Here is a 25,564-nt window from a genome sequence, read left to right on the forward strand (position 1 = left end):
AGAATGCTGCTGCTGGCGTTCTGACTAAAACCAGGAAGATAGAGCACATAACACCAGTTTTAAAGTCCCTCCACTGGCTCCCTGTAGCTCAAAGAATAGACTTTAAAATCCTGTTGTTAGTTTATAAATCACTGAACGGCTTAGCACCACAATACATTAAAGATCTGCTGTTGTTGTATCAACCTTCCAGACCTCTCAGGTTCTGGTTCTGGTTCTGCTCTGCATCCCCAGAACCAGAACCAAACGAGGAGAAGCAGCTTTCAGCATCTATGCACCACAAATTTGGAACAAACTTCCAGAAAACTGTAAAACAGCTGAAACACTGACTTCTTTTAAATCTCAACTAAAAACCCACCTGTTTAGGATTGTATTTGAAACGTAATCAATTACAAATTTATTGATGGAACTTGACTTAATGCTGTGTTTTGATTATTGATTCTATGTTGCATAGTGATTCTGTGTTTGTAATGATGTAAAGCACTTTGAAATGTCTTGCTGCTGAAATGTGCTATACAAATAAAATTTGATTGATTGATTGATTGATAACTCGCCAGAACAGTAGGATCCAAGATCGGTTTCTTAAGTAGAGGCTGCAGAACTGCATGTTTCAGAGTTTTAGGAACAACACCTGAGGACAAGCTGCTATTTACAAGAGCAAGGATTGAGGGACATATAGTAAGAAAAACATCTTTAAATAATAGGAGAGGAATAGCATCATCTGGAGAACCAGTTGGCCTTAAGTGACCAACCGCCTCCTGCAATGACTGCAAGGTCTCACATTCAAAGCTGTAAAACAGCAGAACAAGGCACAACGACTGAAGGGTCATCAGCAGAGGGGACGATCTGGGCCCTAATAGAAACGACTTTCTCATCAAAAAAGTGTAAAACGCTTTCAGTAGGTGAAGTTTCCATAAAACCACTATGTGGATCATTTAGAACATTTAGAACATTCTCTACATAGTAGAAATCTCTGATCTGCTGCTGGATCAACCTACTGGTTCTGGCACCAAACATGGAGAAAGAGCATTCAGCTTCTATGCACCACAAATCTGGAAAAGCTTCTAGAAAACTAAAAAAGTGTTGAAGCACTTAGTTCAGTAATTCCAGACTAAAAACCCACCTGGCTGGAGCTGATTTGATTAATAATAACTGGAACATTAGTTATCGTGGTCTGGATTAGAGTTTAAATGGCTCCTCTTTATTTTGCCACTGAAATATAATGTGTTTCTGTAGTTTGTTGTGTTTTTTTTTATGTAAAGCACTCTGACCTGAAATGCTTGTGGTTCAGGCTGCAGTTTCTTTGGAGTCCAGCAGGGGGCAGTGGTTTGACTGCTTCTTCCTCTTCCTTAGAAAAGAAGAACAGCTGACGTCATTTCCAGCGGAGGGAACTCAACCCGGAAAAGGGTGTTGGCTGAAGGAGAGGAAGAACCAGAACCAGAACCAGACCCGAATCCTGAGCTGCATCTTGACCCGGACTCGGACCGGAACTGCGACCAGCTGAGACCTGGGACACTGTAGCAATCCACGCAGCCGCAGTTTGATCCGGAGCGCTCTGCTAGCCGCTAACAGCTAACATTCCGGTAAGTTCGGAGGGAGCGGAGTGGGGTGAGGTTCTTTTTGAGGCCTCTGGACCAGAACCAGCTGTCTGACCCAACCAGGGATCGATCACTGGATCAGAACTCAAAGGATTCGGAGCCGACGGGACAGGAAGTTACGTCAGCTTAACGGTTCTCTCGTTAAAGTTTTGATCACAGCTGGTTTAGATCCTCAGGGGCCCCCGAATGTCTGAATGTGTTTCAGGGGCCCCACCAGACATTCAGGAGCTGATCCAAAGCGTATTCTGAGCTGCTCACCGGTTCTGATGGATGACTGATTGGTTCTGCTTTTCCAGAAGAACTTGGGCCGTGCAGAGACCTTTGGAGGCGCTCAAAGTTAAAAAACGGCACATTGAACAAGATCTTCAAACACCGCACAAGAACAACCCATATTAATCAATAATGTAATATTTAATCAGATTATTCTGTATGACTGTCATCATGTGGGGACAATGCAGCGCTAATATAGTCCATGTTTCCGATATAATGTTTCTGGTTCTGCTGAGTTGATCTGAGACTGGAGCTGTGAAACAGACCAGAGGAGAGAAGGTCAAAGGTTATGAAGTTATGAAATAAGCTAATTTGCTGCTATTTTACTAAATAAACCCTAATAATATCTGTTTAACTCCATAGCAACTTGGCTGCAGACTTTTAAAGATCGAAAGGCTCAGAGGGGTTAACTCTATGTCAGTTTTCTATATTAGCACCTCAGAGATCTAGAATTATACGACTGAGATATCAAGGCAAAGAAAACTCAGTAGCTGCTGGTAGGGGCCATTCAGGGGCCCCTAGAAATGGTTGAATTGTAACACAGACCATAGATCTAAACCTGTTGCATTCATTTATTGACAGTGTTACAGAATTTTATTTAATGCTTTCAGCAGAAAAAAAAAAATAGTGCATTTAGGATTTAATTAGGACGTTTACTTTGTAAAAATGCAAAGAATCATCTTGATAGTCTGATTGTTGTGTTACCATGGCTACAATATGGTGTAATCTTTGTGTTTGAGCTGGTTTGTTCACAAATACATCACAGCAAATAATAACCAATAATCAGTGATTGATTTTAACCTGAGAACGCCTTAGGATTCCCCTGGAGGAGCTGGAACAAGAGGCTGAAGCTGCTGACCCCACGACCCGACCCGACCCCGGATAAGCAGAAGAATATGGATGGTTTTATGCTGCGGTTCAAATTCTGGGCCTGTAGGTTCCTAAATAATGAAGCCATAAGCTTGACGCTCTCCATCTTTCCCCATCGGTCCATTTGATGACGAAAAGACCAAAAACAAAAACCAGACTGGATCCTTTTTTTCTTTTTTTTTACCCCTCCAGGGGGTCTTTTGTGGGCTCTAGTGTCCCTTATATGACAGTAGGCTGACAGGAAACAGGGAAGGAGAGGGGGGAAGACATGCGGCAAATATCATCGGGTCCGGGAGTCGAACCCGCGACGGCCGCTTCAAGGACTCAAGGCCTCCAAATATGGGTTGCACTAACCACTACGCCACCACGGCACGCCCCGACTGGATCCTTTTGATAAAGTTTAACGGTTTACCTCAAAAATAAAAACGGTACAATTGTTACTTTTCCACAAAAATAATAAAGAGACGAACAAGAGTCTAAAGAGAGAGAGAGAGTTAAAAAACTGTGGCTCCACTCAACTGCTCAGCTAACTCTCTAGCCACACCCTAAAATCCATAACTGCAATTAGATATGCAAATTTACAAGAAGGCTTTAGTATAGTCCAATATAACAAATTAGTATATTATAGAGATTTAACTAGTAATCATTTTCATCCTAATATTATTATAATTATCATGAGTAATATAAACATAATTTATCCTAAAGGTCTGAATAAACTAAAACTGACTTTAGGCTTCTACATTTTACTGATGTTTATGTAATATTTCTAAGTGCTCTGGGCCGAATCTTCCTTTATCACTTGAGGTTCTGCAGTAACTTCTATTCACAGCCGCGAACCTCCAGCCCAGATCCCGTCAGCAGCGGCTTTAACCCGCCTGGTGGTACCGTTGGGGTGAAGCAGAGCAAACGGTGCGCAGGTGGTACCAGGTGGTACGGGGGCTTTTGAAGTGCAGTACCAGCAGTGGTACCATTTCTTTACATCAGGATATCTGGTTCTGACCCACAGCGGTCAACAGGCTGCCTGTAGTGAACCAGTCCAGCTCAGGGGCAGAATGAGGAAATTAAAACCAGAAGTTTTCTCTGCAGCCAAATCATTTCTGTGTTTAGAAGTAAGGAGAGTTTTCCCGCTATTGTTGGGACAATTATGAAAATAAATAGACATGTTTTTTCTAACTTCAACATCAGATCCACTTTTTTATTCACAAACAAGTTTATGTTGAAAAAAATAAATATTCTTTTCCATAATTTGATAGAGGACGCAGATCCGCCCCCTCCTCCTCACCATGTGTCTGAACATGGAGGCTCTGAGAGTCACTGTTAGGCCGAGGGCAGCCAGACTCATTTATTTAGCTAAATCAGTCGTTGAGGGCCACAGGCCTGACACACAGATAAAAAATCAATTAAGAAATAGAAAAACGAAATAAAACGGCACTGAGGGCATCTAGGATAAAAGGGGCCTTTCCTCTGCCCCTCCTGCATGTGCCTGAGAAGAACCTGCACCATCAGCACCAAAGAAACCACAGACTGAAGTTCCAGCTGGAGTCAGAAGTTTACATACACCTGTCTGACATTCCACCGGAACCAAAACTCTGGTTTTGGGTCAGAATCACCAGAATCATTGGTGTTTACTGAAAGCCTCAGTGATGACAGAAATAATCTCAGAGATTATTATTATTAATGTCTTCGGGATCAGAAGTTTACATACAGAAGAGAATCATTGAGCTAATCCAGTTCTTTGAATAGTTGCCAGTCTGGTTCATTCTGGAAACTAGTTCATCTGAACCAGACTGGGAACTGTTCAGAATGAACAGGTTCAGTCATCGGTGCCGTTTCCTCTCGACCAATCGGCTGCTGTGTCTCTGCAGGAGTGGAAGATGAGTGGCGGGATGAACAGCGTCGACGCAGTGAAGAAGAAGATTAAGGTTCTGCAGGACCAGGCGGAGGAGGCGGAGGAGCGGGCGGAGCAGCTGCAACGGGAGGTGGAGAAGGAGAAGAGGACCAGGGAGGAGGTACGCGCTCTGGTTCTGATCCGGTTCTGACCTGGTTCGAATGGCTCAGAGCTCAGACCTAGAACGGGTTTCAGATGAAGGAGGTAATCCGGTTCCTCTGGTTCTAGAGCCTCTTTGAACACAGGTCTGACCCAGTCCGACCTGGTCTGAACCCGGCCAGGGTTTAGAGTCGGGTTCGATGCTCTCTGGCCCAGTCCGAACCACTCTCTAGAACCCAGAGTGGTTCCGTTGGACCAGACAGGTGAGTTTGAAGCCAGTCACTGATTGGTTGGTTGGCTGTGGGGGCGGAGCCAAACATCCTTTAATTAATCTTTTATTTGGAAAGGCAAGTTACAATTACTTTGTACAATCCAGCTTCACCACAATGGAAGTATGAGAAGGAATAACATAACCAGTCCAGGGTTTTTGTTTAGTAACCAAACATCCATAACAGAAGAGTGAGTGGGGGGTAGAGGTCTGATTTTTCTTATGTTAGGGGAAAAACACAATCAAGAGCATCATTTTGCCATAAACCTGAACCAGGGTACAATACACAGCACAACAGTATTTGCATGTGATAAACATATTTAGTCCACAGAAATGACTGATTTTCCATAGTTTGTCCATTTAGACCAGATCCTGAAGAATGATTCCCTTCGACCTTGAACAGAAAAAGAACTTCTCCAGAATGTAAATGTCCTGTACAATATTGACCCAGTCCTCCACTGTAGCTGCTTCAGGCTTTAACCATTTCCTAGTGATTGACTTTTTGCTCGCTGCCAGAAGCATTAACAGCAGTTTTTTATCATCCAGATTCCAGTTATCAAATGAAATGTTTCCTAAATATAGAGATTCACATTTACATGGGATTCTTTCAGTAAAGATGTTATTTAGGTGTGAACACAATTGCTCCCAAAAAACTTTAATCTCAGGACAACCCCAGAATATGTGATGATGATTTGCCCCGTTTGTTCCACAGAGTCTCCAGCATGTGTCTCCGCTGCCCCGATGTTTTATCTGAACTGGAGTTACAAAATATCGAACAGTGTTTTTCCAGCAGAACTGTCTCCATGTATTGGAGCTCGAGGTCATCCAGTGTAATTTGTTAATCTGTTCCCAGACTTCAGTTGAGATGGATAAGTTTCCTTCTTTTACCCACTTGTTTCTTATGTAGTTTGTGTCACCTTGTTTAGAGGATAGAATACCATTGTACAGCAAGGAAACAAGTTTCTTGTTCCCTTGACTTCAACAAAGACAAAAACACATTAAAAAGTCCTGCTTCGGCTGTTTCCCAATTGTCACATATATTTTGGTTAAAATAAGCCCTAACCCGTAGATATCTAAAGAAGTCGTCCCTCTCCAGCCCATTAGATCTCTGAAGCTCCTCAAAACTCTGAAACGCCCCCTTCTGGGTAAATGTATAATAAATCTTTTTGGATCCATCCTTTAAATCTCCCATCAATCTTGTTCAGTTTAAAAGCTGAATCAAAGACACACCATCTGAGTATTTTTATTTGGTTACCCAATTTCCAAATTTTAATGACCTTTCTCCAAGAATCCAGCATTGACTCATGTGGTATAACTCGGCCCCTCTTGTGGAGCCCGACATCCAGCTGTCTGAGGAACGCTAGTTTCTCCATGTCCACCATTTTGACTGACAGCTTCTGATCCTTCCATTCACGATCTGTTATGACTTGTCAGTGATAATAAATTATGTTAATATCATGATAATATGTTCAGTAGTGTTTTATTTTATTCAGTTTAGTTAATATTCAGCGATCTGAACACAGGATCTTCATCAAACATAACAGGAGATAAACCATGAAATTATGAACAATTCATCTGATTGAATAAACTGGTCGACCTGGAGCTGAGTTCAGGTCTGGTTAGTCCCACTGGTCCTACTGGTGCTTCTAGACTAGTGAACTTTTCTGAGTGGTTCTGTTGGAACCTGGAGATTCTGACCTCATCAGGTTGACTGGCGTACCTGTCCAGCTCCTCCACCAGGCTGTGTGTGTGTGTGCGTGCTTGTATTCCTGTGTCTAGAGGACCACCTACACCACTGCCACCCACTAGAGGAGGTCAAAGGGGACAGTGAGGACCTCCCCAGATTTTCTGCAAGGACCTGATTAGAACCAGGTCCTGACCCTTGACCCTGGGCTCCGACTTCTTATCCTGCTCTCTGTGTTGCAGGCGGAGGGAGAGGTGACGTCTCTGAGCCGGCGGCTGCAGCTTAGCGAGGAGAACCTGGACCGGGTCCAGGAGCGTTTGGCAGCCGCACTGCGCAAGCTGGACGAGGTGGAGAAGGTCGCTGATGAGAGCGAGAGGTCAGTGACCCCAGGTCCACCTGCAGCAGGGGATGGAGAGGAGGAGGAGCTCATCTTCATCACCTGTTGCTGTCATTCTCACCGACTGCCGGGCAAAAAATCAATAAGAAAATCTATCACAATAGGCATGTGATCAATATCAATAGATAATACATCTGAGGTTGATTGTGAGATAATACATATTTAATCATTTTACTGAACTCTGACCCAGAACCTCACAGCATTCTGGGAAATGTAGGCAGAGGAAAGGCTTTAGCTCAACCTCTCACGGTTAGGAAAGCTAACCAGCTAAGCTAGCTTTGTGGCATCAACTATCTCACTCTTAAGTCGCCTAGCAACAAACTGTTGAGTAACTTGCGCAGTAGCAGTTTCAGGTTTCGTCACTGAGCCCCATAGCTGCTTAGAAATAAAAAACAACAGCGTGGAAAAAAACTGGAAAGGTCATGCCACCAGTTTAGCCGGTTTTCAGATATTTAAAACAAAACAAAAATCAATATTTATCGATATTGACTGGTATGAAACAATTGTATCAGCTATATCGCCTAGCCCTGCCTCTAGCAGACAGAAACACCTGAACAGTGTCTTTATGACCCCCACCTGTGTGACTCCCCACAGAGGCATGAAGGTGATCGAGAACCGGGCTCTGAAGGACGAGGAGAAGATGGAGCACCTGGAGGTCCACCTGAGGGAGGCCAAGCTGATCGCTGAGGAGGCCGACCGTAAATATGAGGAGGTACCTGATTGGTCGGCTGGTAGTCACGTCCACACATGGTGACGTCATCACATCAAACCCAGACTAGTTAACCCAGAGTAGATCAGTACTAACTCCATCTTAACCCTTTCACAACAGCATTAGTTTCTGTTCAGAACTTCCCTTCAGAAATTCACATATACAACATATGTAAACTAGAATAAACTTTTAGAATGTCTTTTTCTGTTTTTGCTCACTAAAGAATAATTATTCTGTCCATTTAGGATAATGGTTTCAGTTCTTTGGGTCTGTATGTTGCAGCATTCTCCGGCGCTGCTGGACGGTTACTTTTGTCCGTTTCTCTCTCGCTACACTAGCTGGAGGATTAAAAAGCGACTTCCGGAAGCAAATGGAGTAGACGGTCGCGTCAGAGCCTCTCTCCCACCTTACTAATTTCTTTACTAAAAGAAAATCCCATTCAAAACTCGTTAATCAGCTCACTGTTTCGACAAAATAACTATTGAACGGGAGGAGAAACACATCGAGTCATAAAGAATCGATAAAGATGCCGAAAGCTCAGGATAAATGTGCCCCGGGCGCTAAAGCTAGCACACGCCTGAAGCAAGCTAGCGACAACGTGGCTAGTTCGGGAGCTGAGAGCACTGGAACGAACATGGACTCGGAAGGAATACTTAAGGCCATAGGCGATTTGAAGACTTTCCTGAAGGGGGATAATGCAAAGCTACAACAAAACATTGACCATTTGGGACATGAAATCAACGGTAAGCTGGACAGTATTGCCACTGAGGTACAAGGCCTGGCAGAGCGGGTTGACGAGGCGGAGGCCCGCGTTCATCAGGTGGGGAACTGGGCAAAGGAGGCAACTGAGGCGTCGTGCTTCTACATCGAACAACAGAGGAAAACGTGCTTGATTTAGAGTCCCGTTCCAGAAGAAACAACGTACATGTCTTTGGGGTGCCAGAAGGTCAGGAGGGGAACTCCACTACACAGTATATTGAGACGCTTTTGAGAAACCAGCTACAACTACCTGAGGACCTTGACCTGAAAATACAACGCGCACATCGCACTCTGGCAAGTAAACCCCCACCGGACTCACCACCGAGGGCTATTATTGTCAACTTTCTGGAATTTTCCACAAAAGAAAAGATCTTAAGAGAAGTGTGGAAAAAGGCAAGATCCAGGTGGGCTCTTCAAATATTCACTTCGATCACGATTATACACCTGAGATAGTGAAGAAGCGCAGAGAATATATCGCTATCAAGAAAGCGCTGAAGGTAAAAGGCATACGCTTTCAAACACCGTTTACCAACATAAGGATCCACTGGGAATCAGGAACCCGCACATACTCCAGCGCTCGGGAAGCCTACAACGAGCTGAAGAAACGCGGAATCCAAGTGGAGGAACCGGCGGCGGCCGACGGTGGTTCCAGAGCGGTGTCGAGTCTTCGGGAGCTGCTGGGCTGGCAGCCGACGAATAACAGCGGTACTGCGGCGGCACTGAGAGCAAAGAACAAGCTGCAGACCTTCCAGCGGAGCATTTCCGAGTGAAAATAGGCAGAACAACATGACATAACGCAACATTATTTTGACTGGGCTCTGATTTACTATTTCGTGGGAGAGGACACTGTTTTTTTTTCTACGTTGGACTAATAGGATGGACGTGTTTTTTCCTAAAGGCGCTTCTACTGTCCTTTTCTGGCCCTCTCAGTTTGAGAGGTTTAACCCTCGACTTGCCAACGGGGTCAAGAGTGAGAAGAGGGAGCTTCTTCTCATCTTGGAAGTCAGTTTGATATTGTTTTGTTTTATTACTGTTCGTGTTCTGGGTTCAGGGGCCAAATCAGTCAAGGTAATTTTCTTTGTATATTAATGTCATATAATTTAAAAATCGCTTCCTTAAATGTAAACGGATTGAGTAGTCCAGTAAAAAGAAAAAGGGTCTTAGCTAAATTGAAAAAAGATGGGATACAAATCGCTCTTTTACAAGAGACACATATGTCTAAACAAGAACATGATAAGTTTAAGTCATTTGGTTACTCAAACACGTTTTATAGCTCTTGTAGAAATAGTAGAAAGACGGGGGTAGTCACCCTAATTTCTAACTCACTGAACTTTGAATTGATAACTGAGAAGAGCGACAAAGAGGGCAGATTTGTTATTATAAAGGGTAGAATTGATAATGTTGTGGTCACGATTGTTAATATATATGTACCGCCAGAGAGCGACAGGACTTTCTTAAAAACGTTCTTTGACACCATTATCTCAGTTAGTGAAGGAGTTCTTGTTTGCGCTGGAGATTGGAACACAATCCTTGATTATGCTCTAGATACAACAAGCTATAAGAAACAAAAAACTGGTAGGTCAAAAGATTTAAATATCCTGATCCGGGAGATGGGCTTGTTTGATGTCTGGAGGGATCTTCATAATAAAGAAAGAGAACAAAGGAGATTAGAAAAGAAATAATGGAATGTGTAAAAGACAATAATAATGGGCAGGTAAATCCCACCTTAGTCTGGGACACGGCCAAGGCAGTAATGAGAGGGAGACTAATTTCTAGAATTGCTTATCTTAAAAAAATAAAAAGATTAAAATACGATGAATTGGAAAAAACATTGAGGGAATTAGAATTAAAACAGCAAATGACTAACAATGGAGAATTTTCAGAACAAATAACAGAAACTAAAAACAATATAAATGATATGATACTCGAGGAACTTGAGGAAAAATTACGATTCTCCAAACAAACATTTTATGAATCAGGCCCAAAAGCTACACGAATCTTAGCTAGGCAACTTCGTAAACATCAATTGAAGCATTCGATTACCAAAATTAGAGAATCCTCAACTGGTAACTTAACCTATGACATGGATAAAATACATAAGACCTTTGAAAATTATTTTAAAACATTATACTCTACTCCAGAACCAGTTAACATAACTGCTATTGACAATTATTTGGCAGCTTTGGACCTACCTTCGCTTGGATTAATCCAAAACGAAGCTTTATCTGCTCCCATTACCCAGAAAGAATTAGATACGGTTATTGGACATTTGAAAAGTAATAAGTGCCCAGGTAGTGATGGGTTTCCAAATGAATGGTACAAGATGTTCAGGAAGGAGCTTTCCCCTGTCCTGCTTGAGTCTTTGAATTGGACATTGAACAGAGCTGAGATCCCACCATCTTGGAGAGAGGCTATAATATCTGTCCTCCCTAAAGAAGGAAAAAATGTTGAATACTGCGAATCATATCGCCCAATCTCAATTCTGAATGTCGATTATAAAATCTTTACATCAATAATCTCTCGGAGACTGGAGTATTACTTGTTAGATCTAATACACGAAGACCAGACGGGATTCATCAAAGGCCGACAAACTCAGGACAGCATAAGACGAATATTACATATATTAGATCAAGCCAAAAAGCAGAGCATCAGAGTCGCATTAGTTAGCCTTGATGCAGAAAAAGCCTTTGATCGGGTCAACTGGACTTTTTTATATAAGGTACTAGAGCGTCTGGGCTTTAATAATCAGTTTATTAGTTGTTTGAGGTCACTTTATGATGAACCACGGGCCAGGGTAAAAATCAATGGGCACCTTACAAATAGTTTCCAATTACACAGAGGAACCCTCCAGGGATGTTGTCTAAGTCCATCGCTTTTTGCAATATTCATTGAACCCTTGGCACAGGCCATTAGAGAGGATGATGGGATAAAAGGTGTCAGTTTTGCAAATATAGAACACAAAATTGGCCTTTTTGCAGATGATATAATCACATACCTCCAAAACCCAAATACAACTCTCCCCAAAGTTATGTCAGCGCTAACTGAGTTCGGTCAACTGTCAGGCTATAGTCTAAACATCACAAAAACACAAGTTCTGACAATTAAGTATTCCCCTAGTACAGGGGTTTTCAAAGTATGAAAGGGTGAGCCCCCCTCCAAGGAGCACAATGCCTGCTGCTGCCCCCCCCCCCCCCCCCAAAAAAAATCAACCCACACACAAACAAATGCCACTACAAAACACCTTCTAATTGCTTTTATTTTAGAACCATCTCATCTTTTAAAATGACACTTTATCTGAATGAAATTTAACACATGAACATTTTAAAACATTTCCTCCCATTTTAATTATTTTATCAGGGCCTTTGTATGGCGAATACGCCCTTTTTTCATTTTTCTAATGATAAGAACAACCCCAAACTCATTTTTCAACCGTTTTCTCAAACAAACGTTACATCTGAGATTCTGAGTTTAATGTTTGAGATACCAACAGTGTTTTCACATCTTAACAAAAACATTTTGATCAGATCTTTGGAACACATCTGTAAATGTTGCACATTTCCTTGAAATTAAAAAATAAATCAAAAACCTAAACAGTTGCAAAATCGTGGAGCTCTTTTTGTGGCTCATCTAAACAATTGATCTGGAGCTAAAAGAGCGTGCTGTATGAAAGAGCGGAGGCATACAAAGGAAAAAACAATTACGCACGCTATGCGCAAGACAGCAAGCAGATAGCTTCTTTTCCGGTTTATTTTTTCCCTCGCACCGCGCCTCCCCTAAAGTGCTCTGGCGCCCCCTAGGGGAGGCGCGCCTCACACTTTGAAAACCGCCGCCCTAGTAAATCTATAAGAAAAACCTGTGGACTTAAGTGGGATGCCAAAAAGCTAAAATACCTAGGAGTACTTATTTCCTGAGATTTGGATGAGTTATTTAGTTTGAACTTTGGTAATCTTACTGAAACCATACAAAAAGACTTGACAGCCTGGGCAAGGTTACTGCTGGATTTCACAGCTAGAATGGAAATAGTGGGGATGAATCTGCTTCCTCGTTTTTTATATCTTTTCATGTCATTGCCTATTAGGATATCTAGCGCACAGTTTCATGCCTGGGACAGGTTGATCTCAAGATTTATTTGGGCCGGGACCAGACCAAGGATAAAATTTAAAACACTCCAAATTAGTAGGGACCAAGGGGGTCTGGCCCTTCCAAATTTGAGGGAATACTATTACGCATCTCAGATGAGATTTATGGTCTGCTGGTGCTCCTCAGAAATGGAGACTGGATGGAAACAGATTGAACTTAGACAAGGTGGGGTCCAACCCCAAACACGACTGGGAGATAAAATAGTTACAGACAAAAATGGGAATGGTATAGTTGAAGACACGTTGTTAATCTGGAAAGAGGTGGTTGACAGGTACAAATTGACAGATGTCACTGGACTCCTGATGTGGCCCTCCTGTAACTCAAACTTTCGGCCAGGAGAATTAGATTCCTCTTTTTTAGGCTGGAAAGATAGAGGACTTGTTGCTTTCTGCCAGTTTGTTGAAGGGAACACCTTTAAAACATTTGAGCAAATGAAAAGGGATTATAATCTTGAGAACAGAGATTTATTTAAATATTTTCAGGTAAGACATTTTTACAATACTAAAATAAAAAAAAGGTGTTCCTCCGGAAGGTAATACTATTGTACAAATTTTTACAAATGCTTATACTCACCTCCCATGTAAAACTGTTTCCAAACTATCTAAAGGGTTGCAGAAACATAATGGAAATAACATCTTGAATATTAAGTCTAAATGGGAAAGGGAATTGGGAGTAAAAGTTACAGAGGGTGATTGGCTCTCAATGTGTGTGACACAACAGACATCTACCAGTTCTAAAAGATGGAAGGAATTTGGATGGAAGTGCTTAATTAGATACTTTATCACACCTCAAATTACTAGTAGACATAGAGGAGAAGATCAGCAATGTTGGAGGCAATGTGGCCAACAGAACATCAATCACTCTCATGTATTTTGGTCCTGCCCAAAGTTGGCACCTTACTGGGATGGAATCTGTCAGACTATCGGAATAATTTTGGGGTATGTCATCCCCAAAGACCCCAGAATTTTTCTGTTGGGGCTGATGTCTGGAGAAGTATTTCAAAAAGAAGATGAGTATCTTTTTAAAGTTCTATCAATTGCAAGCAAAAAAGTTATTACACGCTCTTGGCTAAAGAAACTCCCTCCCCAGCTAGACCATTGGCGGGAAGTCGTGGAAGAGATTCACTCAATGGAAAAACTGACATATCTTTTACAGATAAAAGGACACTCTTACAACAAACGCTGGTCTAAATGGCTGTTATACAAGAACAAGGAAGCATAACTAGATGTAACACCTTGTAATTATTTTTTATTTTTTTTATTTATATATGTATCAGTGCCCCAAGTTCTGTTTGTGTTTTATGTTTCATTGTAATGAAAAATGTTAAATAAAGAGTATAAAAATTTTTAAAAAAGCAGTTTGATGAAATTGACCGGCAGCGAATCAGAAAGATGAAAATGCAAATCACATTTCAATAAATGTATTTTAATATATCTTTTATAACAATAATTTAAAGTAAAACTATATATTATGATCATGGTTTCCTCGCGGTAGTAGAAGGTAATAAGTTAAATGAGCTCAAATTAAGGCCATTGAAAGGTAGTAAAAAGTAACTAAAGGTAGTAAATTTTTCATCATCCCTTCAAAATATTTTTAATTTTCCATTGATGCTCACTTATTGTTTTAAGTTTGTTTTACTAAAATCTGTATAAAAATGATAACTACGGTTCTGGCAGGACCTGAGCTGTCACTGATGGACTCCAAGCTGCGTAGTGTTGGAACCGCCTAACGTGTTGAGACTAGCCAGTCATTTTGAGCTTTGCCAGGGGAAAATACAAGTTTTCACAACTTTGGCTCGATGATCCGAGATTCAAAGACTAGGAATGACCGGAAGACATTTTGTAAAGTATGCAGGAAAAAATCTAAATTTGACCCGGAACGACGTGACGGCCAAATTTAGATTTGACCGAGCGGACAGAGGCTGATTTTTAGACCTTTGCTAAAGTAGAAAAGATCAGAGGATGAGATCGGCTTCACGTAAATATCGACCGATCTCCCAAAATTGAGGGAATTGGTGTGAAATTGGCTCAATTTTGTGTTGGTAGTAAAAGTATTGTAGAGGTAGTAAAAAAAGTTAGTAAAAAGTAATAAATTCAACTCTGGGATTCCTGTATAAACCCTTATGATGTTAAAAATATATGAACAGTTTACTCTTTTTTTTTTTTCTTCTTCTCATTTTTCCTCCAATTTTCCTGAGACCCCTCTACCGCCCCCTGGTGGAATTACTGAAATGCATAAAAATCTGACCTTAGCATTCAGTGGAATTACTGCCTCATGGTTGATGCTTAACATAAAACTATTTCACAATAAAAATAGCCTCTTTTATCATTCAAAATCTTTGAGTAAATTAAGAATTTTTCTTACATTAGCCACAGCTAAAAGTTTTGTTTATATGGAGAGTAATGGGCACATAGTGACTGGCATTAGCATGTAAGCTAGCTGATTTAAACAAACATTTGGATTGCTATCTAGTGTTTCACTGTCAAATCACTGAGTGAGATATTTACACTTCAGATTTATAGCTCAGGTAGTGCTGCTTTGATGTCACTTCCTGTCTCCATCACAAGTACAAAATTGGCTCGGTGTGGTGACACTTAGGCTAATAGGCTAATGCTATCATCATTTCACATTACATAATAATGTTTACCAGCAATCCTGTCGAAATGCAGCTTTTACATAACATGTTATCTGCTCACTCTATGAGCGAATATTTACTGCTGATGTTTTATTTATTTACTCTGTCGGCCATTTTACCTGTAACCATAGGTCGCTCGCAAGCTGGTGATGGTGGAGGGAGAACTGGAGCGGGCCGAGGACCGGGCCGAGCAGGCGGACAGGTGAACCCACTCACAACCAGAACCATCAGTCCAGACCAATGACTCAGAACCACACCAGGGTCCAAATGCTGTGCTGAGTAGATCTGATCTTTGACCTCAGTGTGGTGCAACAGATTGAGCCAATAGGAACAGGCTGTGTCATACTGAGCTGAAAGCAGCCAATCAGAGCAGCTCAGCGGGTTCTGCTGGTTCTGATGGTTTGGACTGCTACATGAAGCTCTGCCCTTGATCTTTGATGTCACACTGATGATGATGTCACTCAGACTAACATCCTCCATGTATTTTTACCTGTTTGTTTCCATGGAAACCACTGCATGTGTTGCTGCATCCCCACCTGTCTGTCTGACTCCTCCTCTTTGCTCTGGCAACCGTCTCTCCATTTGTCCTCACCTGTCTCACCACATGACCTGTCTCTCGCTCGCCCATCTCGCTTTCTCTCTTGCCCATCTCTCAGTAAGGTTTGGAGGCTGGAGGAGCAGCTGAGGGGTTTCGACCAATCACTGAAGAGCCTGCAGGTGTCTGAAGACAAGGTACTGTAGGTCATGTGACCTCTCACCTGTCGGTCAGAGCGGTGAAGCTCCTCCTCCTCGCCTCCTGTTGCCTCCATGACCTCTGACCTTTACCTGCGCTTCAGCCCCTCCTCCACCCACTGCGCGCTCTAACACACACACACCCACGCCTTCCGGCAGGCCCCGCCCACACCTGTTTGATGCCATGTGTTCTCTGCAGTAAGTGTCGGCTGGTGGAGGAGGAGCTGAAAACCGTGTTCACCAGCGCCAAGTCTCTGGAGGCGCAGGCGGAGAAGGTAGGAGGGGGGAGGAGCCTGATCACTGATCAGTTCATCGATAACCTCACCTGGAGGAGGTGGAGGTGTGTTCAGTGGCGGCCAGAAAGTCAGATGTTTCAGTGTCCAGCTAACACTAATGACGGATAGAGTTGCTGGAAGGAGAGGTTAAACTGATCCGCTGACTCACCTGAGCTCCGACACCTGAACAGGTGAGCTCTGATTTAAATGTTGTCTCTGTCTCACAGTACTCCAACAAGGAGGACCGCTACGAGGGAGAGATCAAGAATCTCAGCAACAAGCTGAAGGAGGTGAGCCACATTTCAGCAGTTATCTTTCTGTTAGCTTAGTCAGTTAGCCTCCTCAGCACTTCTTGTTAGCACTTCCTGTTAGGTTCCTCAGCACTTCCTGTGTTCCAGGCGGAGACCAGAGCCGAATATGCTGAGCGTACGGTGGCCAAACTAGAGAAAACTATTGATGGCCTGGAAGGTGAGACTGGTCTAATCACTAATCAACAATCAATCAAACCAAATTAAGTAACTAATTGGTAATTAATTGGACTTGTAAGTAATAGTTAATGAACTGTAATCATTTATTTAACTTAATCCTTAATTATTAATTGATCTGTAATTAACTGATACTTAATCATTAATTCATAATTGATAAGTAACGGTAATCATTAATTGATGGGTAATCAATAACTGCCCGCCTCTTCCTGTTCCAGACGCTCTGACCTCAGCTAGAAACGCCAACATGGAGCTGCAGGCGACCCTGAACCAGACCATGGAGGAGCTCAACTCCTGCTGAAGCCCCTCCCACCGAGTCGCCTGACAGGAAGCTCCTCCTTGTCCTCCCAGGGGACAGGTGGAGGTGGGCCGGGGGGGTGTGGCCTCCTGTCTGGATAAATCCTGATGTCACACATTCCGTCTGTCACCTTTGACCCCATCCCCGTCATTAACCACTCCCCTGCGTTTACGACTAATTCAGTGTTTTCTCTGAATGTTCAGTTTCCTTTGATAATTGATTTGTTAATTAGGGCCAAATATTATTCCAGCCAATAACGTTGGAGGGGCGTGGCTTCAGTGTGTGATCAGCCAATCATGGAAAGACATTCCACTGCCAAATGTGGTGACCCAGGGGCCAATCAGTGCTCAGAGTGTTTTTACCTGGTGATGTCATCACTGTGATGATGTCACAGTTCATTCTAATGACCCAAAGCAAAGATTTTATAAAATAAAAGCACCGCATGTAAAACTGATCGACTGGCTCATTGATCGCTGACCGGCTGACAATTATTGGAATCGTTCTACTGCAGCGAGTTTGAATATTAATAAGTTAATAACTGGTAGAGCACCATGGACAGCTCTGTTTCCATGGAAACCTTGTTCCAAGTAGACTGGTTAGACTGGGCCCAGACCTGCAGAACCGTCCAACCTGATCACCTCTGTAACCATGGAAACCCACGCATCTCATCATTTGTAATGAGGTCCTGAGGCAGAAACCAGAATTAGAACCGGTGCAGATCAGAACCGGCCTGGTCCAGTCTGCTTGGGTTCAGATCGTTCAGCAGTGGCCCCCTCTGGCCAGAACGAAAACTGCAAGATGAAATTTTTTAATTTTAAACTGTTTATTTCTAAAAGGATCCAGATAAATCATGACTTCATTTAATCAGATTTAAATATTTTCATTTTTCTTCATTCCTGCTGATGGTACTAAGCAGCCGGTCTGGTTCTGATCCACACAGAACCCTCAGTTCCTCCTGAACAGTAGAGGGCACGCGCTCCACAGGCTTAGCCTCCAGCGGGGAACTGCAGCGCCCCCTGGTGGCACACAGCAGAGTTCTTCGTGCAGCTTCCTGAAACACCTGCTGATCCCTCTCAGCCAATCAGAATGCAGCTCTGAGGTCAGGTGCTTCAGCAGGTCTCGCTGTCCGCAGGTGAAGTGGCGCATTCTGCACTTGCTCAGTAGCAGTCTGTGATGTCATCAGTTTAAATCATTTCTTTCTAAATAACTGATTAAAATTGAAGCTAATCAATAATAACTTTATTGATCATGTCGGAGCACCGCCGCTTCCTGCGCTGCCGCCGCCGCTTCCTGCGCCGCCCTCAGGATGGGCTGCAGCTGCTGGTCCAGGGAGGGGGCGTCGGCCTCGTTCCTGATGATCCAATCAAACTTCACGCCGCGGTCCAGCCCGCACTCCGACTCGGCATCGTCCACACCTGAGGGTCAGGTAAACACCTGAGAAGGTAGACGGCTGCGCTTCACAGACAGAGAGAGAGAGAGAGACAAAGGTGGGTCAGCGTACCTGGCGTGAAGCTCCACCCCCTCCGTCCCCGGGTCTCCTCTGAGCACTGGACTCTGACGCTGCGGGTCTGACTGGGAAACTCGGACCGGAACCACTGCAGGTCCGACTGCCGCCTGGCATCGCTCACCACCTGACCAATCAGAGGGCAGAGAGCCGTCCTGACCAATCAGAGGGCAGAGAGCCGTCCTGACCAATCAGAGGGCAGAGAGCCGTCCTGACCAATCGCAGCCCTCACCCACACAGGTTGCTGGGCTCCTCTGGTTGCTAGGCAACAGAAGAAGCCCGGGTCCTGGTTCCGGCGGTCCTCCCCCCAGCGGATCATATCGGCCCGGTACCGCTCCTTGTACGGTCCGGAACCTAGCAGCCGGTCCAGGTCCAGGCCACGCTCCTGAGGGCCCGGCACAGGTCAGGTGGGAGTTACCATGGCGACGAGGTGCAGAGCACAGCGCGGGCTCACCTGAGCGTACTGCTGCTTCAGAGGACCGGACAGACGCAGCACGGCGCAAACCTCCGGGCCAAGACTGCAGAAGAAGAAGAAAACGTTAGACTGAGCAAGCTGATTGGTCCACCACTCGACAGGTCCCGCCTCCTGAGAGAGAGGAAACCTCTAGAACCAAGACCAGAACAAAGACCAGAATCAAGACCAGAACCAGAACCAAGACCCGAACCAGAACCAGGATCAGAACCAAGACCAGAACCAAGAACAGAACCAGAACCAAAACCAGATCCAAAACCAGAACCAGGACCAGAACCAAAATAAAGAACAGAACCAAGACCAGGACCAGAACCAGAACCAAAACCTGGACCCAAACCAGATCCAAAACCAGAATCAGGACCAGAACCAAGACCAGCACCAGAACCAAAACAAGAACCAGGACCAGAAAAAACCCCAGAACCAAGACCAGAACCAGGTCCAGAATCAGGACCAGAACCGCCCCCCAAAAAACCACGACCTTGACCAGAACCAGCACCAGGACCGCAGTGGTTCTGATGCTTCATTTATAAAGGAAACAGCCACGTGACTCCAATGTAAACAACCCGAGCCCGTGCTTTTATCGGAACCGAACCTTACCGTTCCTGGATCACGTCCGTTATATAATCTTTCCCGGACTTCCGCTTTCCGCTGAAGACCAGAACCAGTTCGGGTCGATTCTCCATCTGTCAGTCCACCTGAGACGCTGTTGGTTCCGTTGTTGGACCGGACCAGAACCGGGACCGCACCGTGAAGCTCTTCACATCAGGATCCAAGTGGACCAGGAGGTTCTGCTGGAACAGGGGACGGAGCTGTTCGAACCACGTGACTATCATCAGATCTCGACCGAACCATAAATGGGGGACGGAACCAGATCAGAACCTACAGGTTCTGGTTCCGAGGAAATGCCGGGGTTTGTTCTGTGTTCATTAAAGTATTAAAGTTAAAAATAATAAAAGCAATTTTTACCCATTTTTATTGAACAAAATATTCAAATAAAAAGTTACGTGCTGCCTCCCCTCCTCATGTCGTCATGGTGGTACGGTCCCTCATACGTCATCAGCTGAAACCAACATGGCGGCCGTCATGATGAGCTCAGGAAGGAAAGTTCTGCAGGTGAGATCAAGCAGCATCTGTGACGTCAGAGAGTAGCGTATGAAGCGTCATGTGTCGGACTGAAGGACCGTTAAAGTTTTAAGTCCGGGTTGACCTTTCACCCCGTTCCCTCCTACATCGAAAAAGACCCCGACCAGCTGTAGTTCACGTTGTCAGCACCAGGGGGGCACAAGTTTGACATTTATAGGTGTTTTTACGGTGTTTGTGACGTCAGAATGTCCTTCCGTCAGTCCTGGCGTGACCCCCTCCGCCAGAGGCAGAGCCAGAGGGGCAGCGTGGGGGGACAGGCCCCCAGATGACGGACACATAACCAGGGGGTTATACAGTGTTCCGAATCACAAACACAAGAAATGTATAAATAACTATATGTATAGTTCTGTAAACTGGTCCGTAGTCTAAACACAGGAGACGTTTCCTCTTGTCTTCGGGTTGAAATCCCTCATTTGTCCGTAACGAGGCAAAGAACATGAACCACTGAGGTGCTGAAGAGTTCAAGAGCTTAACAATTACAGGCCACACAAACTTTTCCTAACTGCCACTCGCCGTCTCTCACTTGCTCCAAAGCATGTGTGTTACAGGACGCAGCGCCCCCTTCTGACCGGAGGACTGCTAACCATGTATTTATTTATTCACAGGTTCAGTGACACAAAAATAATTTCAATGCTTTACATTTGAAAACTGTTTTATTTTTTTTAAACAAACACAGCTTTCTCTGAACAATGCAATATTTCTCTGACAACTTTTTATTGTATGATGATTTGTCAAATAATGCACATTAAAATCTACAAACATTTAACTGTCTTAATGGCAATTCCCCTGCAAATTGACTAATTATAGAAATCATTACATAATCAGTTGTTACTCAAAAACACATTTATTTTATATGTGGCTGAAAGTTAGCTTGACATAAAGTGGAGCTAATATGCTAACAAAATCAAATTAATTGCAAATATACAGAGTATATAAATGGAACTAAATTGTGCTTGTTAAAAGAAATTATGAATGTTGTGACTTTATGAACCAAAAATGTACCAATAAATTAATCAGGAGCTCCGACATCAGTTTCCTCCTCTAGTCTGAGAAGAAAACATTTGTTTAAAAATCAGGATAAATTGCGACTTCATTGAAGTTTTTAGAAAGTTTTCAAAAGTGGATGTTGTACAATAAATCTATTCCGTCTTTAGTTTTAATATAATAAACTTTGGTCTTCTAACAGGGATGAAGAGTTAAATTATGATATATTTAATCCTAAGTTTTATTCTCAAATACTGCTTTCTAAAAATCACCTCCACTTTTAAAGTGAAATGATTTTATTATTTACAATCTTTATTTCAATATGTTAATATCTTAATTTAAGATTTGAAATTTGACATTTGTTTTACTTTCCTCAGTTTGTGATTTTTTAAAAATTTCTTCTTTTTCTGCTCAGTTTATCATATCAAACTAATTACTAATGTGCCTTGTCATGATATTTTCTTTTGTCTATAAAAAACAACAAAACGTTACCATAAATCCGCCTTTTAACACAAGTCACATGCAGCAATGAATTGTGGGTAATAAGTCCACCTGCATGTGGCTTAGTAAAAGGCCGGAAATATGACCAAAGGGGGCGGGGCTAAAGCAGGAAGTGAGAATTTGAACGCTGCAGGAGGAGGAAGGACTGCCCCACCCATGTATCACCATGGTAACAGGCTGCAGTGCCCACTGCAGTAGCCACGCCCACCTGAACACCTGGATGGCAGGACGACCTGTCAACTAATCGATTAATTAAGGAATCTGTTAATTAATTAATTGATTGTAATTATTCTCATGTTCAGGCACTTTAACTGAACTGGGTTCTAACCGGACCACAACTTTGTGTGTCTCAGACCCGGTTCCCCAGGCCGCCGGTCCGGTCCGGATCGGCCCATCCGTTTGGGTTCTTCGCTCCGTCCGAAGGCGCCATGCTGCCGGCGGGAAGCTTCAGAGACCGGCTGGCCTTCATCACCGGAGGCGGCACCGGCCTGGGCCGGGCCATGACCGTGGTTCTGTCCCAGCTGGGAGCCCGCTGCGTCATCGCCAGCAGGTCAGAGGTCACATCAGAGGTCACATGACCCCATCAGGAATCGTTCCTGAACTTCTGCTTGTCTGGTTCAGGAAGCTCGACGTCCTGCAGGAGACGGCCAGCGAGATCAGCAGCCAGACCGGGAACCAGGTAACCGGGTCATCCCGGAACCAGAACGGGTTCAGAACCCAGCGCCTGACCCGGTCCGTGTCTGTCCTCAGGTCCACGCCCTCCAGTGTGACATCAGAGACCCTCAGGCCGTGGCGTGCTGCGTGGACCAGATGGTGGCGCTAAGTGGACTTCCTGATGTAAACCAGAACCAGAATCTGTAGCCGTCGTGTGTTCAGAGCGTTGGCGATGACATCACGCTGTTCTGTGTCCCCATTGGTCCAGGTGATCATCAACAACGCTGCAGGGAATTTCATCTGTCCGACAGAGCGGCTGACGCCCAACGGCTGGCGGAGCGTCACCGACATCGTCCTGAACGGGACGGCGTTCGTCACGCTGGAGCTGGGCAAGAGGCTGATCCAGGCCCAGAAAGGTCAGAACCAGAACCGGGACCAGAACCAGAACCTGAGCCGTTCTAACCGTCTTCTTGTGTCTCAGGCGCCTCGTTCCTCGCCATCACCACCATCTACGCCGAGTCTGGTTCTGGTTTCGTGGTTCCGAGTGCGGCGGCCAAGGCCGGAGTCGAGGCGCTCTACAAGTCAGTCAGACCCCGATGCGTCGCTGCGGCCCTGTCGTTGCCATGGTAACTGTGTGGCTCTCGCCCGCAGGTCTCTGGCTGCAGAGTGGGGGCGCTACGGTCACAGGTTCAACATCATCCAACCTGGACCAATCAAGACCAAGGTACCACCCACTTCCTGTCCTTTCCCTGGGCTGGTGCGCGGGCCTTGAACTTTGACCTTTCAAGCCCTTTGTTGTAATATGACTCGTTTTATTGCTGAATTTCTGCTGGATTAAACCGATCGACCCGTCTTAGTACCTGGGTTCTGGTTCTGCTCAGGGAGCCTTCAGCCGTCTGGACCCGACTGGAACCTTTGAGAAGTCGATGATCGATCGGATTCCGACGGGTCGACTCGGAAAACCAGCTGAGCTCGCCAACCTGGCGGCGTACCTGAGCAGCGACTTCGCCAGCTGGATGTCAGGAGCCGTAAGTTCTGACCCGTTTCTGACCGGAACCGACCACAATCCTGACCAGGCTCCCATCGTAACTGACTGAGCAGTTAAACCACAGAACCTGTCCAGAACCAGAACAACTGGACAGGTGAGACACCTGTCTCAACCAGCCCACTGCCTCCATGATGAGGTCATAGGTCATGACTTGCTCTGATTGGACAAAGAGAAGATTTTTTCATCACGATTTCTCTGAACGGCCATTTTGGTAGGCAAACGCAGCACAAAGCGTAGATGAACTAAATATAGACGTTCCTGACTAACGAAGAGAAAGATACATGAACAAAATGGCTGCTGCCGAGATCGGCCGTATTGTTGCCATAGCAACACCATGCAAACTGTCATGGCAGTTAGTTTTGGATACCTATCAAGATGGCTGTCAGCTACAAAATTGCCAGAAGTTTGACGTCACATGAGAACGAAGATGTGACCCGAACCCGAACCCGAACCTGTCTGCATTCACAGGTGATCCGTTTCGATGGAGGGGAGTACGTATCGATGGCAGGAGAGTTTAACGAGCTGCGCAAGGTGAGTTGAGCCGCTCACCTGTCTCATGTCTAGTGACGGCATAGTTACTTTGAAAAAGTAACTAAGTTACATTAAAAGCTACTTTTTTAGTTACCATCAACAGCTGCCAACAACACTTCGCCTCCTGTGAAAATGACATTGATCTTTGCCAAAACTTAATTGTTAGCTTTTTTTTTCACTGACAATGAACCAGACTAACTTTATTTATTCTTTTACCCCTCCAGGGGGTCTTTTTGTGGGCTCTAGTGTCCCTTATATGACAGTAGGCTGACAGGAAACGGGGAAGGAGAGGGGGAAGACATGCGGCAAATGTCGTCAGGACCGGGAGTCGAACCCGCGACGGCCGCGTCGAGGACTGAAGGCCTCCAAATACGGGTCGCGCTAACCGCTACGCCACCACGGCACGCCCCATTGTTAGCTATTTTATAATGTAACATCAACAATGTGTCTCCACTGATAAGGTTGAACTGAAGGGGAGATTGTTTAATGGTTACAACAGTACAAAAAAACTTTAGCAATTTTGTTTGTTTTTGTGTTTCTATTGTCTAGAAAACTATAAATAGGATTTTAAAGCCCCCCGTCTGCCCCCAGCCTCCAGGTTGTGCGTTACGGCCCTGTGTTTGGTGTCACACAGAGCTCCTCCTGCAGCTCAGCTGGCTGCACAGATTAGTGACACTTATCTTAATATTAATAATTAGAATGGCGTTTAGTTGCACAACTTTATGGACTCGTTCATTCGTGGTTGTTTTCAAGTTTATTGCTCTGTTCATATTAGTCTCCATGTTTGCAGTTTTCTGGAGCGCAACGTGAAGCTCGACATCATTCACAGGTCATATTTTAACTTGACATTAACAAAGACACAGCGGGACGGATCATCTGGGAAATGATGGACAGGGAGAGCCTGACTAAAACTACCTGGAGGTCGGACACATTCTGGGGTTTATCGTGTCTCTGCTTATTTCCAAGCCCAAATGAGCAACTTCACGTTCAAAAACAGCCCAAAAAGGCGAAACCCGCGACTCGTTAAATTTGCTAGCGACTTTAAAAAAGAAACAAGCCCAAAGCCGTTTATAATAATCGGACTTGGCAACAGAAACTCAAAATAGTTCCTGTTTTTCCACCAACAAAATGTGCATCTCGCTCCTCCTTCCATTGTTTACGTTTCTGTCGCTGCGGATACTGTCGCATAGAAACGGCGATCACTCGACAAGACGCGTAGAGGAAATACAATGAAATTTAAAAAGAAAATAGTAACGCACAGTGGTTTCGATAACTGTAGTCTGACTACCGGATTAGATTCCTGGTTACTGAAGAAAGTTTTCCCACGTCAGCAACGCGTCACTGACGTCACTGCTGGTGTCTCACCTGTCCTCCAGGTGACTCCGGATCAGTGGAAGACGTTGGAAGCCATGATCAGAGGTACAAAGGGGTCATAGGAATGCTGATAGCTGATTGGGCCACAGAAGCCCCTCCCCCTGCTGATATCTCTGCATCTGATTGGTTAATGATTGTAACTAATGTGGTGCGGTCATGTGACTGTCTGCACATGCTCAGTGTCAACCTTGTTTGATATTAAAAGATGAAATGAGAGGCTTCATGTTTCATTCACTGACAAACTGCTGG

General features: G+C 44.4%; 3 protein-coding genes across 5 annotated transcripts; 2 read left to right on the forward strand and 1 right to left on the reverse strand.

The window, feature by feature from the left end:
* Positions 1–1,357: 1,357 nt before the first annotated feature.
* LOC116717893 (tropomyosin alpha-4 chain-like) lies at positions 1,358–17,558 on the forward strand. Of its 2 annotated transcripts, none has more exons than XM_032559556.1 (9): positions 1,358–1,580; positions 4,601–4,744; positions 6,917–7,050; positions 7,666–7,783; positions 15,446–15,516; positions 15,971–16,046; positions 16,549–16,611; positions 16,720–16,789; positions 17,025–17,558. In XM_032559556.1, the coding sequence occupies exons 2-9, from the start codon at positions 4,610–4,612 to the stop codon at positions 17,105–17,107; spliced, it is 750 nt and encodes a 249-aa protein (XP_032415447.1). In that variant the 5' UTR covers positions 1,358–1,580; positions 4,601–4,609; the 3' UTR covers positions 17,108–17,558. The 2 variants fall into 2 exon arrangements, with proteins under 2 accessions (XP_032415447.1, XP_032415445.1); XM_032559554.1 differs by lacking the exon at positions 15,971–16,046 and adding an exon at positions 16,246–16,321 and having other exon boundaries at positions 1,360–1,580.
* Positions 17,559–18,321: 763 nt separating this feature from the next.
* Positions 18,322–19,906, reverse strand: pmvk (phosphomevalonate kinase). The gene is made up of 5 exons (XM_032559561.1): positions 19,678–19,906; positions 19,063–19,126; positions 18,841–18,993; positions 18,606–18,735; positions 18,322–18,519 (listed from the first exon to the last, which is right to left on the reverse strand). Exons 1-5 carry the CDS (start codon positions 19,761–19,763, stop codon positions 18,344–18,346), a joined length of 609 nt encoding a protein of 202 aa, XP_032415452.1. The 5' UTR covers positions 19,764–19,906; the 3' UTR covers positions 18,322–18,343.
* A 155-nt stretch (positions 19,907–20,061) lies between these two features.
* decr1 (2,4-dienoyl CoA reductase 1, mitochondrial) lies at positions 20,062–25,531 on the forward strand. 2 transcript variants are annotated; one of them, XM_032559549.1, is made up of 10 exons: positions 20,062–20,193; positions 22,062–22,258; positions 22,330–22,387; positions 22,459–22,545; positions 22,631–22,778; positions 22,844–22,943; positions 23,014–23,086; positions 23,244–23,390; positions 23,879–23,941; positions 25,273–25,531. In XM_032559549.1, the coding sequence occupies exons 1-10, from the start codon at positions 20,152–20,154 to the stop codon at positions 25,375–25,377; spliced, it is 1,020 nt and encodes a 339-aa protein (XP_032415440.1). In that variant the 5' UTR covers positions 20,062–20,151; the 3' UTR covers positions 25,378–25,531. The 2 variants fall into 2 exon arrangements, with proteins under 2 accessions (XP_032415440.1, XP_032415441.1); XM_032559550.1 differs by having other exon boundaries at positions 20,063–20,193; positions 25,318–25,531.
* Positions 25,532–25,564: the final 33 nt, after the last annotated feature.

This window comes from Xiphophorus hellerii, chromosome 3 (genome assembly GCF_003331165.1).
Source record: "Xiphophorus hellerii strain 12219 chromosome 3, Xiphophorus_hellerii-4.1, whole genome shotgun sequence".
In the NCBI taxonomy this organism is placed as follows: domain Eukaryota; kingdom Metazoa; phylum Chordata; class Actinopteri; order Cyprinodontiformes; family Poeciliidae; genus Xiphophorus; species Xiphophorus hellerii.